The following is a 22,139-nucleotide window of genomic DNA, read 5'->3' as shown; positions in this document are numbered from 1 at the left end:
GTGTGTACGACTAATGTTTGACTTCCACAACGCTTTTAATATTGACGTCATAGTAGATGGGTGGTTGCGTGTTTTGTCAAAATCTGTTTTTCTTGCCCAGCTGTCGGTACAATACATTAAATTGAAAATTCTAGCAATAATGACGTAATACACAATGAGTGGTTGCGTGTTTTGTCAAAATCTGTTTTTCTTGCCCAGCAGTCGGTACAATACATCAAATTGAAAATTCTAGGCAGCCTGATTACAAGATGGTCTAACCTTGTATTTCTATTAACCTTGGTATATACGAAGTAAAAATATAAATTTGGATCCTCTCCCTTTATTGATTTTTGTTCAAGATTGTTTTATCTTGACACAACAAATATGATACATCCTCAAAAAAAAAATACGAGTACATATAATGAAAGAGTAATTTCCCAATAATTTTACCAAACCCTAGCTTTTTGAAGCTCTCTACTCTCTTTATACAAATGAAATAGTGAAATGCTACGTGCCTTGATGAGTCTGATTACATTTTTACACGAAAATTCGTATAAAGATTTTCAAAACTGATTGGGAACTCAAAGAGGCCATTAATTTAATATTTTTAATCAAATATAGAAGATATTTATTTTTATGGCTGTAAATCCTTAGCACTTTTAGAGTGCAAGTTGTTTTTTTATTAACAACCTGAACCGTATTTTTTTTTTTTACTTTCTACAGCTTATATCATAATTCTCCTATTCTTAAGGACAGAAAATCTAATCATAAAGGGAGTGAAAGATAAAGAGTAACACTGAGGAACTGTTGGGGGAATTATAAGTGTAAGTTTATTGTTGGACTCAGACTGAAATTAAAGATGGAAAGCAGCTGAGTATGTCCATGCTTGATACGGAGTGGGACTTGTATTTATTTCCTCATCTTAAAGCTGCTTATAATTGATCCAATATAAATTTATGACTGCTAAGCTGTTCTCTTCACAAACATTCTTGAAATTGTCAGGGATACCATGTTAATTTTCGGTCTCTTTTTTTAACTACCGAAAATGCTTACAATTTACAACACTAATCATGTAATGTCATTAATTTAGCATAAGCATCAATAAGGATTATTCTAATACTCTCAAATTATTATACTACTGTGTCCAATGCCGATTTTTTTCTAGTTAGTTCTTCAGTGATTTTTCTAGACCAATTTGAACCAATATTTTGGCTTAAATTGCAATCCTAGATCGTAGACCAAAAATAAATCGCTATCAAATTTTGAAGCAATTTTTTCAGTCTCAATCTATGAATCGATTTTCTCAATTATCCTGATTTATGAGTTGAATAATTATGATTTATGCACAGTCGGAAAGGTAAATTTTGGAATTAGGTCATTAGAAGGGCCTACACTCAAGGATTTCGAAGTCTTAAATACAGCAATCTACTTTTACCATTTCTTTATGTACTCACTGTTTTTGAGGATTATCAAAAAATTATGAACAGAGTTTTCATCAATCCTTCGAATAATGCAAGATCTCAAAACTGAAAAAATACTTAATTTTATGAGTTAATTTGTGGACCGATTTCAAAATGACTAACCTGTTTTCTCATTAATTTTAAATCCCTTTCCGCTTTACGCATATATACCTTTTCTGGTAGAGAAACCAAAACAACTGACTTTGGCAAATTTGAGATATTCAAGTCATTTTTGCGTGGTACAGTCCATTTAAATTTGAAATTTTTTTAATATTTTGTATTACTTTGTTTATCCGTAAATAATATTGCCTATCTTGTTTTTGATCACTTGAGGGGTCTAAAATGTGCTTAATACTGACTTGCAGTTTCCCTATTTCAAACATAAGTTTCACAAACCAACTACTAAAATTAAATTTTGCAAACGTATGCGAATAAAACAAGCTAAATCACAAATGATTGAGTACATTTTAACTAGTCTTTAGATTTGAACCAACATTTCGGTCGAACCCGCTATCTCAGATCGATTTTTTTTTTTTTTTTTTAGAATCTTGGAGCAATTTTTTCGTTCTCAATATTGAAACGGATTGTTTTAGATCTAACTTCATGACCCCATTTTTTTCACTATACTGATTACTGAGTCATACAAATATGATTTATACAATAAATTTAAAGTTATTGTAGGCTTATGTTTACAATTTTGAAACACAACTGACGCCATCAAGAATTAATCTATAGAATTGTCCAAGATCATTTTTTTCGGTGGGACCGATCCTGACCGAATGTCTTTAAAGGACCAAATTAGTTTATTCATCTAAAAATCATAACAGTCTGGAACAGAAGCTTATCAGTGTTTCGAATTTTTCCGAAATTTGGGCAAAATTAGGGGAAGGGGGAAGTTTGTACAAATGAATTGATGATAATAACCAAATTTATCCATGAGCGCAGAATCCAAAACTGATCTTAGTTATCTGAATTCGGAAATGTCTTGGATTATAATCATTCAGGATTATTATCATTCAGACTCATTTTTACCCTTAAAATAACCCCAAATTAAAAGTAGGAATAATAAAACTTTCATATTCTAAATTCCACGAGGGACGAAGGGAGGAGTATTTATCCGAGAAGAACGACCAGACCTCATAAGGGAGTAGAGTGAACTCCTTCCTTGGAAATGAGATCCCAGGATTGAAAAAATAAAGTGATCCATTCATGATGAGTAGATAATTTTAATGTTTCAAAATGGGCTCATTTAAAAATACAAAATGGCAATGAAATCCTTGGAGATACATATTTTAAAAATAATTATTTGCTTAAATTATACATATAATATTTTTGACACCCCTAGTCTAAACCAAATCTTAGGTGAAACCAAAGAAGACAAAAAAAAAAAAAATTATTTTTTTTTGAGACCGATCAGTGGACACATTTAGTTTGGTACACTCAAAATAATAATAGTCCAGGACCAAATCTAAGCACTAATAAGTACCTTCATATTTAAGTATATCTGAAGTACAATACATCAATATATACACAATAATGTACAGCCTATTTTTTCAAGGTGAAAGTCTTCTTTTTTAATGCTATATGGGTATGATGTTGATGATGAGAACTCATTGATGCCTTCACTCTTTTACCCTCCCAGTTGGAAATTCACATTAGCAATCAACAAAGCATACTGATATATACATACATTATATATTATTTTTTTTCGTTGAAAATAGTTTAATTCACAAATGAGTTTTATATACCTAAAAACCTTCCATTCGGCTATAAATAGAATGAGCAACTTTCTTCTTCATTTTATCACGGGTGAAAATTGATATTCCAAAAAGGCCTTTTCTTTTCTGATTGAGTGACATGTTTACACTTACTCACTTAATTTTATTTTATAATGATGAGTATGATGTGTGATATCTTTCAGGGTCGTCAAAGCAACAGCAGGGATCTAATTAATGTTGTTGTAATATACTCATATTTTAAAGTATAATGCACATAAAAAAAATGTACGTTGAATTGTTTAAAAAACATTCAAATACAGGTTGTTTCAGAACTAGGGTTGTAAATTGTAAGCATTTTCGGTGTGTAAAAAATAAGCCGATAATTAACATGGTGACCCTGGGACCTTTGAAATTTTTTTGAAAAGAGAGAAGCTAAGCTGTCAGTATGTCTCTTTAACCCTCCTCCGTTTGTAAACATCTTTTTTATAACGCGGTTAGTGAACTGGTTTAAAAAAATCCCATTAACGAAACGTATTTAATTACATGATAAGGAATTTAAATAAATAAATAATTACGTTAAGTAAATTTTGTATCCTTTTATTATTTACTAGCAAAGACTTACCCGGAATTGCTGAACCAATAGGGGAGCAGAAATCTCATTGACAATTTCTTTGAACCCCCTACTAAACCATTTGGTAGAGCACATTATGAGTCACCATATCTTTGATATATGCATAAAAATATATTTTGATTTGTTTTCAATGCATAAAAAATCATGCACGTTCTGTAAAGTGCACTTTTACCATGAATCGACAATTGAACCGTTTGGGAGAGGCCTATAAAAAACCTGTGGGGTCCGTTAAAAAAAAGAAAAACATTGATTGGGTGGGTTTTTTGGTGAGGACGTTAAAGGGTTCATGTATATACCCCTTCGGTGCGGGCGAGCATTATAATTAATGTTGAAAATCCGGTATATTTGTTGGCTAGCCCTTTTTTTTTTTTTTAATTGGTTATCGGAAGAATAAATTTTCTTTTCCTTAGTAGTTGTTATTATTATTTAATTCCTGAGTAGTGAGCATCCTTTCTTAAATAGATTCAAAACCTGATTGAACATTCGTATTTGATCATTAAAGTAACCCTGAAGATTTGTTGCAGAGATATAATTGTTATTCTTCTTTGGACTCAGTGTAGAATTTGGCATCGACATACATATATTATATTGTGTTGATTCTAGCAAATGTCCTTGTTTATATCCTTTTTGTTTTCCTCCCTAGTAACAGCTGATTATAGCTTATATAATGAAACGTCATGAGGATTATCCTTTCCCTTCTCCTAAACATTCTTCAAATTGTGAGGGTTACCATGTTGAATTTCGATTTCTTCATTAATTATAATCATATGGCGCCTGTATAATATACAGCCATGAGTATATGTATTGACACCCCACATTTTTACTTAGATACTCTATTATTATAACAACAAAAACCATGATAGGATACAATGATAGTAATAAGAATACCTATTGATATCGAATGATCTAAATTTTGCCTACTTTGATAAACGGAAAAATTTAAAAATTTTATTTTTGAGACCATAATTTTATAAAAATACATTGGACCCCTTTCATTAATAGTCAATTGTGTACCCTTTACTTCTGATCATTTCAACTAATCTTTCATTATAATTTACAATTAAGTTCAAACAAGTTGTAAGAAAAATATTTTGTCACTCTTCATTACTAAATTACTAGAGTTCTTGGATATTTTTGGTTTCTCTGGCATGTCCTCGTATGAAACCACGAAGAGGGAAATTTTCTGTAATGCTTTGGTTCATTGTTCTGTTGGAATAACATCTTACGACCAAGGCCTAAACTTATTGTGGAGAATTTCAAATTTTCGTCTGAAATATTTACATAATCCTCTTTTTCTCATTTTTCCATTCACTCTCACAATCCTTCCAGTACCTTTGGAAGAAAAGCAGTCGGAATGCATGATTGATACACCACCATGCTTTACTGTAGGTATCGTGTTAAGAAGAGAGAAAGCCTCTCCAGATTTACTCTAAACGAACTGGGTAGAGCTGTGACCAAAAAAGTTCGATTTTTTTTCATCTGACCACAATACTGTTGACCAGAAGGGTATATCCTTCTCTCCAAATGTTCTTTGGAAAACTTTAATCTTGATCTTAGGTGTCGAAGTTTGAGTAATGGTGTCTTTCTTGGACGTCTCCCATCATCTAAAATATCACCTTGGTATTTGTTCTTGTATTCATTTTGACTTCCCTCACCACATTTATTTGCAGGTGAGGATATAGCTTTGATGGCCGACCAGTTATTTTTGGATTACAAACTTCTCATATTTCTTGATTATACTGAAAACAGTTGATTTAGAAACATCCAATATCTTAGAAATCGATTTGTATCCACTGTCATGCTTAAAAAATGGAACAATCTTCTCTCTGACTTGAAAACAATGTTCATTTGTCTTGCCACAACAAGACAATACTGAGGTAGTTTATCACTTCTAAAAAGATTATGAAGGGAGGATTTAAAGTACTCAGATCATAGAAGCTCTCGACTCTCATGATCTTCTTATTTGAGTAAAAGCAAATTAAAAGTGATATTCTAGGCTCAGATGAAAAAATACAACAAATAGCAAGAACGGACCATGAAAATATCCGAAACTTTTGAGGCTGACAATACTTATGCACATACATACTAGTATCCAAATAAGTTAATAAATCTTGACAAAAAACCTGAGTAGGTTTTTATATTTTCCATAGCTGTTGTCATTATTCTTTAAGAGGGAAGATCTAAGTATACACTGTGTGAGATTATCAATAATAGGGAGTAACACTGATGATTGGTTGGGTAGTTATAAAAAGTATTGCGATCGTCTAAGGTGAAATTTCTTACAACTATTAAAAAAAATTCATACTACAGAAGAATTGGCTAACTGCTGACGGTTGATTTTAGGTCTAATTAAGTTCTTTCCTAATAAAAGGTTTCATAATATAATAAAAGTAATGACGTAAAGAAATAAGAACGATAGTGCCAACATTTTATCCTTTTCTAATAAGAAAACTCTATTTTTCTTCCACAAGATGTCCATCTAAAGAGGACCTACATTTATAACTCTCCGACACACCCTTAGCGTTACTCTCCGTCATTCATGAGCAGACTACTCATAGTTACACTTTATAGTTAGGGGTCTCTTCTCATGAATAAAAAAATAATGATAACATGTTTGATAAATAAAAAACTCACAGTTCAGGCTATCAACAAAAACTCACATACTAAAAAGGCTTGGGATTTACAACCCTACTGTGAAATGCCTCTGATTTTTATCACTATATATCAGAGACACTGTCTTCATGAAGAAAATATTGAAAAACAAGGCCAAATTTGTGACGAAACAAGTACAGAAGGAGTGTTCATTATTGCAGAGGGGTGAAGATAAATAAATGTATCTTTCTTCGGTCAAGTCTGCCTGGCGTAGTAGGAAAAATTGATGACTGATATACCTTGTCTCTAAGTATCTTGATTATTAGTTAGGATGGAATGTTTGTAGAGTACGTAGATAAGACAGGAGAGAGCCTTATGTATGACTGAATTAAGATCCTTGTTTATAAATAAACACAAATCCTACTTTCTATCCAGCATGGTATAGGGAGGAATTACTCCGATGTTGATCCTCAATTCTACTCTCAGTTAGTCCAACAATACCACAGCCAATACCTCAATGCAATGAGTACGTTCTATATATGGAGCGACCGTTATTTTTCCCTTCTTGCATGTTTGGGCCAAAACCATCTGTAGTAAAGTCGTATTATTTAAATAAAATAACTTAAAAAATAGTAGTAGGTCATATTAGACTTTATTGAACAATTTTCTCCCAATTTGTTAAATAATTGTATAATAATAATTATTTTTGTGTTGAACTATTCTTGTTTAGGCATATGGTTTTTTTTATGAATTATGCTATAATAATCATATTAAAAGTTATTCATAAAAATATCAAACATAGTTCCAGAAAATTTATAAATATATCAGTCTAAATTATTGTTGCAAATATTACACATATATTTAATATTATCAAAAAAATTACAGTTTTCATGATAAATAATTTCTAGCATAGATACAAATATATCTTTTTGATAAGCTCAATTTAAAAATATTACTCTGGCGTTTGTATTTTGTGTAATTGCTTCATACAATATAGATTCCAGGAAACGATAAATTTTAAATAAACAGAATCTGCAGGATATACAAGGCCTCCTCGATTTATCATATTGATGAAAGAATCTTTGATTGTTTGAGACTCATCATCCATAAATCATTCTTCAAAATTAATATTGAGAAATTCTTTAAGTGAGCAAAAGTAGCATGACGCAGATTTCTTGAGGTTTCGAGCTACATTCCCAACTTATAAAAACAAAAACTTGAGTCAAGTTCATCACAATCTCTTTCCATTAAACTGTCAGCATCTAATATTGACAGAAGCAGTAGGGTATTTTCTTATTATGGGTTTGATCTTCCTTAACCAAAACTTCCTTAATATCACTTATTTTCATTTAGAGAATCTGATAAGTGACTTTACTCGAATATTTTTTTCCCCTTCAATACAGCTCTTCACAGACACAAAATGATTTGCACCAGACAACTGTCTATATCTTCTAAATCTTACTTCAATGAAATTACTTTGAATAACACCTAAAATGACAGTGAAAGTTCCCCTCGAAAGTCCTGGTTTTTTTTACTCAACTTCCTTCTCTTTATCCAATCTTCAAAATCTTTCAAAAATTTAATTTTTTCATTGTCCATACATAATATGGGACTTTGAAGGTTATCCCTTTTCCTACAGCCAGTTATTGGTGATCTCACATTCAGATATGTTTCAATAATTATGAATCAAGTTTAGTAAGGGATTGGTTCAAGAAAGTGGTAATTGATTTTAGATTACATCTACAGGGCATCAATAGCGCTGTGACAAAACAGAGAACCAGTTAACTTAGCTTTTTCGATTGCACAAGGCCGGAGCATTTTATCAGTCAATTTTTCAGCATATTTAATTGACTTTCCGACATCATGTTGTATAGAGACTCTAACAGTTCAAACTTTGGAGATAAAATGTCAATTCCATGGAATTTAGGATATTACAAAATTCTTCAATTGACGAAATTCTTGTATAACTTCTTAAAACTATGGGTTGAATCACAAATAAGAAAAAATTTCCAATATTCTTCTTCTGAAGAGTGAATGTAGTAGCTTCATGGCATCCGGAAAGGAATTCTTCGAATACAAATTTGCGGTTTTCACTATAGTTGTCGACAAGTGTACCAATTACACAGAATCCAGCTTTATATACAGCTTGTAGCACAAGATCATAATATTGTGTTTATATTTTGGAGTTGAGTTTGGACACAGGATTGAAGCTCACAACGTCCTCATACTTTCCACGCGAATTTTTAATCCTAAATATTAAAATAGTTTTTGAGGGAACAAAATCTTCATTCAATCCATATAATTTAGCGTTATTATAGTCCACTTGCTTTGCTGTGAGAATTTCGTCTATTATTAGATACACATACTTCTGTATTGGATTCAAATTTACACATCTACATTTCAAATATTTAATGGTGGCATAATTATTGGCAGTGCTGACAGATGTGGAATTATAACAATTTCTTGCATTTGAAGTTGCTTATAAAGAGTATGCTTTGTTTCCACATTAAACAGTTGGCTAACATTTCAATAGAATATCTATGGACTTGTCTCTCTTTCATCGCAAGGCTTAATTGTTCAAACAAAAAATGGAATTTCGCATCGAAAATTTCACCCGTGTGAATAAATTCTGCCTGAGCAAAACTTGTCCATGTTCTTTTCCTCCTCAACTTTGCAGCTGTTCAAAAAGACTAAGATATTTAATATCTGAGACATGGATTGGATATTCCATTTCTTGCTCATTATATGATGCACTTTACTGAGAGTTAATCAAACATTTCTACTTGATGGATAACAGAATCATAATGAAATCTGGGAAATAGGAGTCCATTTTCAATATCTGCGATTGAATATTACCAGGACAGTTATCTAAAGAGAGATAATGAGTCTTAATTTCTTTGATGGAAGTAACGTTATCCACCTCAAAAAAACTGTTGGACCATATTTTCCGTTCGACTAGAAGATAAAGTGCATAATTAATGTATATATATTAATAAATAATATCTATCTAAAAATTGTCAACCTCAATGGGGAATATCAAAAATGAATTTTTAAAAACAAACACACACAAGCAGAAACATTTCAAATATTACCAATTCTCTTCTTGGAAACGTTCTTGAGTAGTTCTTCTACCACTCCTTCGATCTGGTTGATGTCTTGATAAATAAGAAGGTCAGTTTTTTTAACCAACAATGAACAACATCATCTTTTAATCTTATATTCGTCAATTTTGAACCTTTTCTCTTCCTCATTCGGAAACTATCAGAACCTATCGATTCTGTCAAGAAAATCTTGATCCCGAAAATGTAAGGAGCAAAATTTAATTGTATTAAATAATAAGGATAAATTAGTCTAATCTCTTTGAATTACGCTTTTCCACACTTTGAGTCAATATCGATCTTTTGGATAATGATGGAACATTATTTCACCCTCAGTTTCATCCAGGAATTTGGACTTTCCTTTTTTAAGGCGATACCCAGAACGATATCCAGGAACTAAGCACCTACTAAGTATCTTTGTTAGTCCACCAAAGAATCTTCTTTAAAACTCAGGTGATGAAAACAGGTTGCAATTTGCAGCTGTTGCTATAACTAATTACGCTTTTTTTTTTTTTTTTTTGCTAGAACATGAAAGTGAAAAGAATACAATCTTCTTTTATCTCGCTCTATATAAATAACGTACTCTTTGCTCAATGTTACTCTCCATCATTTATGAGCTAACATACTTTATATTCAGAAGTTTCCTCTTCAAGACAGCATTGGTATATGAAAAACCCTGTTAAGGTTGTAACTACATAATTACAGCATTTGTCTAAAGTTATATTATTTACAAATAAAATGATAATAACATCATTAGGAAAGAATTGACTAACTACTAATATAATAAAACAAACGGAAAATGAACAGGGTAATCCTGACAATTTTAAGAATCTTTTTGAGGAGAGCAGCTATGCTGTCTCAACATTTCATTAAATCAACTTCAAGCAGCTAGAAAGAAAAAAACAACACACCTCCCACACCATATCTAGGAAGGATATAGGAAGGAATTACTACGATTTCGATCCTCAATTCGAATCTGAGTCCAACAAGAACTGTCACTTACAACTCCCCAACCAATCCTCGGCCTTACTCTTCATTATTCATGAGCTCACGCACTTTATACTTAGATATTTCCTCTTTAAGAATAATGACAACAGCTGTGGAAAATAAAATAAAACCTACTCAGGTTGTAACTATAAAAGTCTTGCGTTCATCTAAGGTAAAAAAATTTACAACTCTTAAACATATTTTCATACCACAGAAGAATCGACTAACTGCATCCAATTGATTATAGGTTTTCTTCTGTTTCTTTTGGGATGAAAGGCTTCGTGAAATAATAAAAGTATCGACTTGAAGAAATAAGAACGATAGTAAGAACCGTTTTTCCTTTTCCAATAACAAAACTGTATTTTTCCTCTACAAAAGTCCCATTCCCAATCATGAGACACCCAGCAGTACAAAAAAGATGATCTCTAACAAAAAAAAAATCAAGGCCTCTTAAGCTATCAACATTAAACCTTATCTATAATAATAACAATTATAAATGAACAGAATAATATATTATAATGATAATGATATGTATATATGAAAAATTGAAGAAGTAAAAACGATTAAAACATTTCATTGTCATGCTAATATCCCCCTACATATTTATTTTTAAATAAGATAGTTCTTTCTTTCCTTCAGAAATAGAAACATTCATTAAACCAGAAGTAATGAGATGAGAATGAATGTACTTCATACTCTAAAACCCTTTTAAAACTTTTTTTTGCAAGCATCATCAAATAATTCGAAATTCATCTCTTTATCCGTATGTGCATACTGCCTATAATATCTGCATATACTTAAATTATTAATGTTCAAGGTCAAATGGTCCAACTTCCGTGAGCAGGGCTGCTATTTGTTGAAATAGTTTTTTTTTTTTTAATTTAACATTATTTCTTTCTTTCTAAAAAAGAGCATACAAATATACAGAATCGACCTTTGCTTAAAAAAGGTCATAAAATATAAATATTTAAAGACTATAAAAATGTGTTTTTTTAATTAAACTGTATACAAAAACTGAAAAAAAATGATTTTTTCAGTATTTAAAAAGTTTTTTAAAGGCCATAAAAAGAGTATGTATCGATCTTAATAAAGGCCATGAAAAATATTGAGAGAAGCTCGATTTAAAAGAAGATATTTTGTTCCTAAAACAATGTTAAAAGGGCTTCGCATTTCATTAAATTTATATTTAGTTTGCGTTTTTAGGAGGGATAGCCGTAAACACGTGGTTTTATTGAGGAGTGGGTGAGAAAAAGAAACAACATGTCAGATTTGATTAATGATTTTTGGAATCCTTAATTGTGCTTTCTTCAAATGAAGGAAACAATCAATTCTTGTAAGCCAAATATGTATTTACAAAACACAAATTGAATGCCGTTTAATAAAATACAACGCACTATGGATATGAAAATCGTCTAAATCCTCGTGAGAAAACATTTAGAAAAAAGTTTGAATGGGGTTACATTCAAAATGTGAATACTCCTATTAATTATTTCTCCCAAGTTTGAAAATTTAAACGTATCTACAACAAAGACAAAAAAATTTATATTAAAAAATAACGTGACTACTTGGGTGTGGTAGGAGGTCCGGCCTAAGGCTACGTCTTTAGTCGTTGTGGAGAAATGGAGGATGACTTAAAGCTAATAAAACTTAAATATCGTGCCAAGATGGCATGTATGAGGTCGTGAGGAACATGGGACAAAAATTTAATATATTATTTAACTAAAAAAAATATTCAATGAAATATGGAACAACTTTTTATGAAGACGCTTAAACTTATTTTTAAATAAATGTCAGTTAAAAAATATAAGTTATTGTGCTAATTGGTACACTACTTTTTTTATTTTCAAATCAATGAATCAAAAACAATTTTGCTTCTGGACGGAAAAAAATACCATTCAATCTAAGCAATGGCTCCATAAAGCGAATGAAATAAAATCATATTTTTAAGAAAAAGCCAAATAACAATATAAAAAAACGTGTTTTCTTTTTTGAGCCCGGGACTTTTTAGCCCATTTGTTATTCAAAGAATACATTTGCAGAAAATATACTCAAGTTTACAAAAAAAAAAAAAAATTATGAATACAAATGTATTTTTGAGTGTTTATTTATATGTAAAATCAAAGGCAAATACGAGATCATTCTGACAAAGAAAAAAATAATAAATGTAAATATCTTTCGGGAAAAAAGCAAAAAGATCAATTTGATTATAATCATACTTATATACTAGTGTTAAGACTCATTTCAAGAACGATTTTCTATCCAACTCGGTGTTAGTTGATTTTTCTATAGCTATTTTTAACTATATTTTGCTCTAGAACGTAATCTGAGACAATATTTACAATTTTGTTTTGCATACCAAAAAAGCTTACAATTTACAACTCCCTTCATAATTTGTATCATTAGTTGTATCTAACTTTAGGGTCAATAAAGGTTCATCTAAGCCTACATATATCATTGCTTCTGTAACTATTTTTAAAAGGTTAAAAACAGTGTCCAAATCGAAGTAATTTTTCTAGATCGATTTGGACTGATCAGTTTAGAACCTAATCCCAGACTGTAGACCGAAATGTAATCATTTTCAAATCGGGTACCCGATTTTTTTTTTTTTTTGGTCTCAATCTATGTTCCGATTTTCTCCACTATCCTGATTTATGAGTTCTACAAATATAATATATGCTGCACATTTCACTTCATATGACGTATTGTAGGTTGATGTTCACAATTTTGAAACATATATGATGTCATTAACAATTCACATAATGACCGAATTTTAAATGTGACCGAATCATGACGGATTTTTGGGTAAAACTGGTCTATACCGAATTAGTATTTGAGGTTTTTTTTAAAGACCCGTCGTGATCAAACTTCTTTGAAGGACTGAATTATTCCTGTAAATTAAAAATAATAGTGGTGTCAGAGCGGTCTATGATTTTCAGGCCGAAAGCAAAACACTATTATATACAAATATAACATGATGATCATGATTTATGCATAAATTAACATTAAATTAAATGATTCATGTACCTACGTAGCCTAGCCAGCATTGAAAGTCATACAATTAATTCTTGTTATATTTGCATACAAGAAAGTTGTCGTTAGAAGTCAACTAACAAATTTTATTTAAATCTCTTCTTTAACAACTCCAAAAATCTGTAATCCTATTATTAAGAGTCAATGATATGTTTTGTAAGACTTTTCATCTAAGATATTGAATACAATCATTTTATGATACAATAATGATTTTTTAACATGCCTAAAATCCTCCCAATTAGCATCACTGGTTATAAGGAGTTTTGAAAATCGCGGGCATTTTGGGAATGTTAAAAAACACGAAAATCAACATGGTAAACCTGACAGTTTGAAAAATATTTTAGAGAAGAGCAGATGCAATCAGCTGTTACAAGGGGGTAGAGGGAGGTAATCAAGGACATTGGCAAAAATTACTCCGATGGCAATCCTTAATTCTACTCTGAGTCCAACAAGGACTTCCTATAATAATTTTCCAACAAATCCTCAGGGTTACGCTCCGTATTTTATGAGTACACACGAATGTTCAATCAGGTTTTGAATATAATTAAATGTAGTAGAAAAGGAAGTTTTTCATTAATCAGGAATTAAATAATAATGACAACTGCCAAGGAAAAGAAAACTCCTAAAGAAATAAATATACTTTATGTATATGGATTTCACACAAGATTCAGAGGTCAGATGGAGTAAATGTAAAACTAGATCATGTTTACATATACTTAATCAGTGCAACTCCATCTGATCAATTAAAGGAAGATTGAAAAAAACCTTATTTTTTATATTACCAACTCAATAAAAACAGGCCAGCTAAAAAATAAACACGATTTACATCCCCATTTATAAGTGAAAGTCCTTGTTGAACTCATAGTTGAATTGAGAATCAAAAATGGAGTAATTCCTGCCAATACCTTTACTCGATACCGACTTGTGTTTATTTCCTTCATCCCAAAGCTTCTCAGCTAATCTAATTACCATATTAATTTTCTGTTTCATTTTTTAGCATAACAAGAATGCATAAGATGTATAACCAATTTTTCTCATAACTATTTGTAGTTAGCCTTATAAAACATTTCACCAAAACATTCTTCAAATTGTCATGGCTGCCATTTCATTTTTTCATTTGAGTGCTTAGAATTTACGACTCTATTTTTTCTATGTACCTAAACTGAATGGATACGAAACGTTAGGACATAGGAGACCTATTGTACTCAAACTATTTTCTATAATTCAAAATAAATCTTTTGGTACAACGTTATTTGACTTTTGAGGAATCCATTTTATAGTGTGAAAGCCACTTTTACTTCCAAAATTCACAATTCAATCTATTGTGAATATGTTCATTAAACTTTTTGACAACAAAAATGTTATTAAAATTTGATGATCAAGAAAAATGTCACAAAGGTTTAAAAGTACAACAGGAAGGCTTCTGTCAGCAGTAGATTGACTGGAAAGAACGTTACGAATAACTTGAATATAGTTTGAATTTAAGTTTTGTTATGTAGATCGTATTACTTTTCGGGGAGATTTTGTATTGGAAGGTAATAGGAACACCATTACTAAAATTTTGGGTCAGTCGTACACTTTTTAGCATGACGCTTTAACTCCTAAATACTTTATATTGGTTTAAAAATAAATTTTATCTGAAAAAACGTTTCATTATAAGTTTTATCTCTAATTAATTTGGTACACCATATGCAATAAGTTATATACTATAAATCAAAAAACTACAATATTTGCTCCTAATTAATTACTATAGTATACCAGAAAATCCTATATATAATTATAATGACTAGATTATAAACGTTTAAGCTTTTGAATTAGACAAACGATGTCAACACACCCTCACTCAACCCTACTAATAAATTGTCACCAATTATGAACAGGGTTGTTGTTAATCTAAAAAAAGCTACAATTGCACAAATTTTTGTTGAATAGTATATTAAATAGGGGTTATTTTTAGTATATTTCATATTTGCAACAAAAACATTGAAGTCTTATCTTTTCAATTTTTAAGGTTGCATTGGGTTGTAAATTCTAAACATTTTTATCGTGCAAATTTTGTGAATGTTGTTCCTAGCCTGTATAGTGGTTTTTTTTTTCTAAAGCTGTTATCTTTCTTTTTTCAAACATTGAGGAAAGAATATACATATAAGTATTAGGTGTAAAGAGTAACACTAAGGATTGGTTGAGGAGTTAAATATGTATGTCCTTATTGAACTTGGAGTATAATTGAGGATTTACAAAGGAATCATTCCTAATTATGTCTTTGTTAGATATTATGGAGTGGGATTTGTGTTTATATCCTTCTTCTTACGAATCTAAGCCTGCATTAGTGAGCATCCTGTTTTTGACAAAGTTAATCAACTTGGGTTAAACATTAACTCAAATATTAATCGAATTTTATTTTTTGATACAGAGTAGATTTAGTCTCAAACTTATGCTAATTAATCATAACAACATTAGAATTGGATATCAACAAGATATAATTTGTAATTACTATAGTTGAAAAATGATAGTTTTATTTTCGATGAAATATTAATTACTTTTAAGGAACATTAGTTACCGAAAGTTGTCTCATTAACTTTGTAAGATTAAGTGTGATTTATGGGATAACAGTATATTTAATACATTTAATTGAAAAAAGGGAAATAGACTAAGCAAAAAAACGACTTAGAAGTGAACAAATTAATCAAATTTACTAAGCCTTGACTAAATATTGTAAAATTTGCGAATAGTTCAAAGAAAATACATTTTTGCAACAGCAAAATTAGCATTTATTCTTAAAGATATTTCAGGAGTTTATTAATGCTGTTTCCAGTATTAAAATCTATTTCAAGGCGATTTAAAGCAATTTTATCAAATTTGGAGTACAGAAGATACCAGTTCACTAACAAAGGGTTACAAAATCGGTCTTACTCGTGCCCTTCCATTAGTTTTGAGTAAAAATCTGGGTGACAAATTTAATATTCAGTTTCTTTATTTTTAACATACTGGTAGGTACTTTTTCACGGAGTAATATGTAACAAGTTAATTTTTACTTAACTAAGTAGCTTTTTACTTAATTAAGTAATTTTAGACTTACTACTTATTTTTAGGAAGTACATACATGTTGTTACATCGAGAGGACGATTGGTATTTTTGAAAAGATATATAGACTAGTATCTCCTCTTATTACTGCATATTACTATGAAATCTATGACTTACTATGACTTTACTTTCCCCCCTTTCACGAGAAGTAAAAAAGAAATGTATAAATATGCGCTTCCCCGGAAAAATCACTCTTTTCCCCCATTTGTTACTTGAGGAAGAAAAATTGTATTTCGAGATTCAGAGTGAGTGAAGTTGTGACCGTTAGTAGTAGTGGTAGTGGAAGTCGTAGTGACGGAGCCGCCAAAGTCTTCCTCCGAAATAGTTTTGTTATTATAGTAATTGTTGATTTTGTTGGTTAATGTGTGCATTTTTTTAAGTTCATCCTCCTCATAATAGACTCCTACTCCTCACTCCCATTTGCCTTTTACATTCAAAAAAAGAATTCACAAAAAATATGAATAAGTACTCATGAGTTTGTTGGGTAATCTTCGTGTTTTAGACGTCAAACATATCGAAAACGTCAAAAATTTAGTTGAACATATCGGCCTATATGTTGGACTTGCTATTTACACAGCTGCTGGAGCGAAGGTGAGCTGTTTTAGGTTTATAATAATGGGTTGTAAATCCAAAGTATTTTATAGGGTGCTAGTTTTTGCTGTTGTTGTTGGCCACCCGAGTAGTGTTTTTTTGTTTGTTTTGCTTTGTCTGAAGCTGTTATAACTATTTTCCCCTTCTTCAAAAGAGAACATCTAACCATAAATTGTAACTCTGAATAGGATCATTCCAAGTAAAATTCATCAAAAAAAGTAATTTTGTACAGCACTAAATGTGATTGTTTACTCATAAAGTCATGAGGTCAATATTTTGACCTACAAAAATCAAACTTGCCAATTTTCAATTTCACTGAAATTAATTTTTATTTGCTAATTTGTAATACATCATAAACATATACAATAAGTTTTCAGAGATGCATTCGATTTCACTTAATTTCTTCAAGCTAAAAACTTAGCATATATATTGTAAAACATGACTATAATATTTAGTATATATATTCAGAAATTTGCTCTACCGACGCACACATTTTCCTCTGTAGTATTTAAGTGGAAAATCTTTAAAAACATTCTAAATGCAACAATGAAAAAATAGGGTAGGCCAAAACTTTAGAAACCTCCAAATCCTGAACAGGAGCTCATAAAAGCATAAAATTTTGGATTTATAAGTTCTTAACTACTAAAATATGTGCCAAATTTGAAAAAAATTGAAGATGATGCTGTTTTAGAGTTATTGATTTGGCTTGGAAGGACCCAATAGGGTTGTATCAGTCCTTATTTAGGACTGAAGAATGCAGTTCCGTCCAGTTCAGTCCTGCATCATATCAGTCTAAAAACTAATAAAGTTCAGTCCTTGATGACGTCACTAAACTTTATTTCTTCTTTTTTTAATCGGTTCTAGTACTGACAGTCTTAATGGCCGGTCCTAATGAATGAGTAACGTGAAGCACTTGTTGAGGCGATTTAAGTGTTGTCCCTGAAGGACTCAGTGTAGAAGTGAGGATTGACAACGATGTAATTCCTGCCTCTGTCCTTGCTTGATACGGAGTGGGACTTGTGATTATTTCCTTTTATTCGAGGATACTTTCTAGCTAATTTAATGAAACTTCATGAAAGCTAAGCTGATCTACTTTCAAACTTCTTCAAATTGTTATGGTTACCATACGAACTTCTGTTATATTTTTGAGTACATACCGAAATCCTTAGAATATCCATCCCTCATCTGCTCATGATTTTTTTTTTTTTTTTTTTTTTTTTTGAGTTCGCAAACTGAAATTCCTTTCCACATGCTGTTGTTATTATTATTCAATTCCTGCGGAGTTAACTTCATTTTCTACTATGTACAACATATATCTTCCTACCCGTTCGTCATAGCTGATTGTAGATGATGATCTTATCAAACGTCGTGACATCTAAGCTACTCTCCTCTCAACCATTCTTCAAATTGACATGATTACCAACCTAATTTTCAGTTTATTTTTTAGTAAAAAAATAAATACTTATAATTTACAACTCTATTCACCATGGGACGGCAACTTAATTGAAAATCGGTTGCATCTTTTAGTTCCCCGATTTTTTAGAGTTGTAAACTGAATATTTCCCTAAAAATAGTGTCATTATTATTTAATTCTTGCAGAGTGAACTTCCTTTTCTACTACATTTATTCAATATATTCAAAACCTGATTGAACATTTGTGTGTGCTCATAAAAAGATGGAGAGTAATCTTGAAGATTAGTTACAGAGTAGAATTGAGGATCGACATCGGAGTAATTCTTGCCTTTGTCCTTGTTTATTTAATACTTCCCCCTCATCAAAGAGGATTGTAGATGATCTTATTAAACGTGAGGACGGCTAAGCTGCTCTCCTCCAAAAAATTCTTCAAATTTTCAGAGTTACCATATTGATTTTTGAGTTGTTTTTTTTATCAATTGTCAAGGTTACCATGTTAATTTTCTGTTTCTTTTTTTAACATAGAAAAAATGCTTACGATTTGTAACCCTTTTTATTACTAACATAATCCAATCCTTTTTGAATCCCATTCTAATTAATTCAATGATCAATGTGATATATTTTCTATATTTGTTTAATATTGTAAATAACTGCTTTTTAAATAAATAATCTTATAAAAAAATAGGGAGTAAGAAAAAGGACTAAAAAAATGATCAATCATGATAGAAGGAAGAAACCTCCAAGGGAAAAGAAAAATAGTACATAAACATAATATACTGATATAAATTACAAACTCAGAAATATTTACTTACCTTGGAATGAAGAGCTGTATGATATTTATAGTGTAGTACAAACTATGTCATGGCCTAGTTAAGTCAAGTACACGTGACCTCTATGAGTCCACTGTCCTTTAAGAAAAGGAAATTGAAAACTCCATCATAATTTGATTTCCTTTTTTTTTTCTTTCAAATATGAAGGATATATTTTTATAAGAATCTCATTATCCCTTTCTTTATCAGCAGAATAAGTATAATCATTGTGAATCCAAGATAATCATTGTTTCAACACGTTTTGACATTAGTATTACTTTTTAAGATCTACGAATGCATCTGAACAAAATTACTCTTTCACACAGCAAAGACACTCACTAAGACAAAAATTTAATTTCATGCCAGTGTTTCTGCTTCTTGCTCCTAATCAGTGTTCTGAATGTTGATTGGTTACATTATAATTAGCTCCTTTTAAGCTGTGAACAATTATCCATAGTTGGGAAGAGTAGGCTAAAAACTAATTTTGGGCCTTTTTTCTGTTTTTTTCGGAGGGAAAGTATACAATAAAGGTAACAATGTTAGAATTGGATCGATCCTAGGACTGATTTCCTAATCATTCATTTTCCCCTGATCAGTTTTTTTTAATCGTCCGATAAGTAGGTTATTCTCAGATTTTTTTACCATTACACGGTCCTATTAATTAATAGAAAGAACAGGTCTTGAGGTCAATATTTGCGCAGTACAAGTAGAAGAGGATATTAATATCTATTAAATGAGATTAGTCATAAAGTGTTAAACCTTCCAAACAACATATGTATATTTGATGAAACTCTCACATGAATCACTATTATCATGCAAAATAGTCATGAAAAAGGGTGTCAGGATTTGGGTTTAAAATTCCATTGCAAATATGAAGGAAAAATAAATGTGCATGCAATTAATGATCTTGTATCACGTGTTCCTCCATGAAGAAAAAAGCATGTTAATGTACTCTTATAAAATAAATTGCAGAAATATTTATGAAATATGAAAAAGAATAATATTGAGAGGTAAAGCCGAGTTCTTCTGGAAAACGTAGGGATTCATTTTATTGTGTACAATGTACGCTAAAAAGAAGTCAAATCAACTTATTTGTTGACCTATATAAATAAAATAAAGTTTATCTGTCTGTCTGTAAAGGACTCACTTTAAAATGTGCATTTAATATCATAAATGGTCTGAAAAATAACAATGTAGCAACGAGCGTGTATAACACGTGTCGTAGTAAAAAAAATGGAGGAGTAAATATCCAAAGTGCTGTAAATCATAAGCATTTTTAAGCGAGCGAGTTTCTTGTTGTTGTTGTTGACAAGCAGAAAAGTTTTTTTTTTCTTTTTCTAAAGCTGTAATCATTATTCCTTCATTGTTGAGAAAAGAAAATCCAAGGATAAAGTGTAGTCAGGAGTGTGTGTTCTCATGAATGATGGAAAGTACCCCGGGTGACTTGATGGGATATTATAAGGATAAATTCTTGATGTACACAGAGTAGAATTGAAGGTTGACAACGATGTAATTACTATATATATCTTTGCTTGATACAGAGTGGAATTATATCTACATGAAGTTTTCCTGTCTTTTTGTATATTCATTGACATCTAATAACTCCGAGTAATGCTGGGTATTTATGATAAAATATATTTTGGATTCATATTTCTTTTTGGCACCTCTGTTCTTTGCTTTTAGAGATCTGGGTCAAAAGAGTGTCTATAGAGTTATATAATCATAGGTAGTGTTGTTTTATTCGTAACTGCAGTTCAGTTCAGTCTCGTTGCGGTACAGTTTAGTCCTGCATATCCGTCTTAAAAGCATATAAAGTTCGGTCAACTTCATTTCTTCTTGTTTGAATCAGTTCCAGTACTGAGTGGTCATAAGACTGGACTGGATCGAATGAATAAGGACTGACACAACATAGGCGTAGGGAAATATAACTTTTTTGGGGAGCATTCAAATTTTGCCGAATATTTACGAATTGCACTTTTTTTAAACATATTTTTTTACAGTTTTTTTTCCAGATAAAAAAAAATATTTGAACTTTTTTTAAAGAAAGTTATCTTTTAATAAATTAAATTACTACAAATATAACATAAATATTAATAGTACCTCAGATTCTTCTGTTCTAGATTTTTTGTATCAGATCTTGTTCCCAAAAATTCTTAATTTTAATTTTTTTGAACATTTTTACCCTTTTTATAAGTTTAAGAGAACTTTTGAACATGAAAAAAAAAATCAACAATCAACATTCAGATTAAGATTGATTTTATATGCATATAACATACAAAAAATGCAACTTTAAACGTTATAAAATAACCATATTTTATGGGTTTTGTTTGAAAGAAAATAACTCCTTAATGTCCAATTGATTTATTTCTTAACGAAGAGTAGATAATCCGAATTTCAGTTACAAAAGAGTATGTGATTCTATAATTTGTAGAATTGTTGATTTTTTTTTTTTTTTGTTTGAAATTATTCGAATAAAATTTTGTCAAATAATTTCATAATTATTCTTCCATAATAAAATTTTTATGGTGTCTGTTTTTGGACCGATATTTAAATCAAAGTACAATTGTCTTATATCAAAACAAAGCATGTAAAAAGGTGATAAAATCAAATCAAAATCTGAATAATAGAGAGGAAACTTTAGAAATATATAAAATTTTAAAAGGACCATATTTAGGAAAAGACATTGTTAATGTTCTAATTTTTTTGTCAGCTTTGGATTTCCTACTTCTCTTATGCCTTATCAATGT

General features: G+C 30.6%; 1 protein-coding gene across 2 annotated transcripts in view; it reads left to right on the top strand.

Moving 5' to 3' along the window:
• The window catches only part of LOC121118740 (TWiK family of potassium channels protein 7), a 218,981-nt gene that overhangs the window by 175,204 nt on the left and 21,638 nt on the right, over positions 1-22,139 (top strand). The window contains exon 1 of one of the 2 annotated variants that reach the window (XM_040713325.2): positions 16,840-17,170. The exons of the other annotated variant lie outside the window; for it this stretch is intronic. Coding sequence (XP_040569259.1) covers positions 17,051-17,170 — 120 coding nt within the window. The 5' untranslated portion in view covers positions 16,840-17,050. Of the gene's footprint in view, positions 1-16,839; positions 17,171-22,139 lie in introns of those variants that run through there. 2 annotated transcript variants of the gene reach the window in all.

Source organism: Lepeophtheirus salmonis, chromosome 5 (genome assembly GCF_016086655.4).
Source record: "Lepeophtheirus salmonis chromosome 5, UVic_Lsal_1.4, whole genome shotgun sequence".
In the NCBI taxonomy this organism is placed as follows: Eukaryota; Metazoa; Arthropoda; class Copepoda; order Siphonostomatoida; family Caligidae; genus Lepeophtheirus; species Lepeophtheirus salmonis.
Note: the sequence above shows the minus strand (reverse complement) of the source record. Positions and strands in the feature narration are given on the sequence as shown.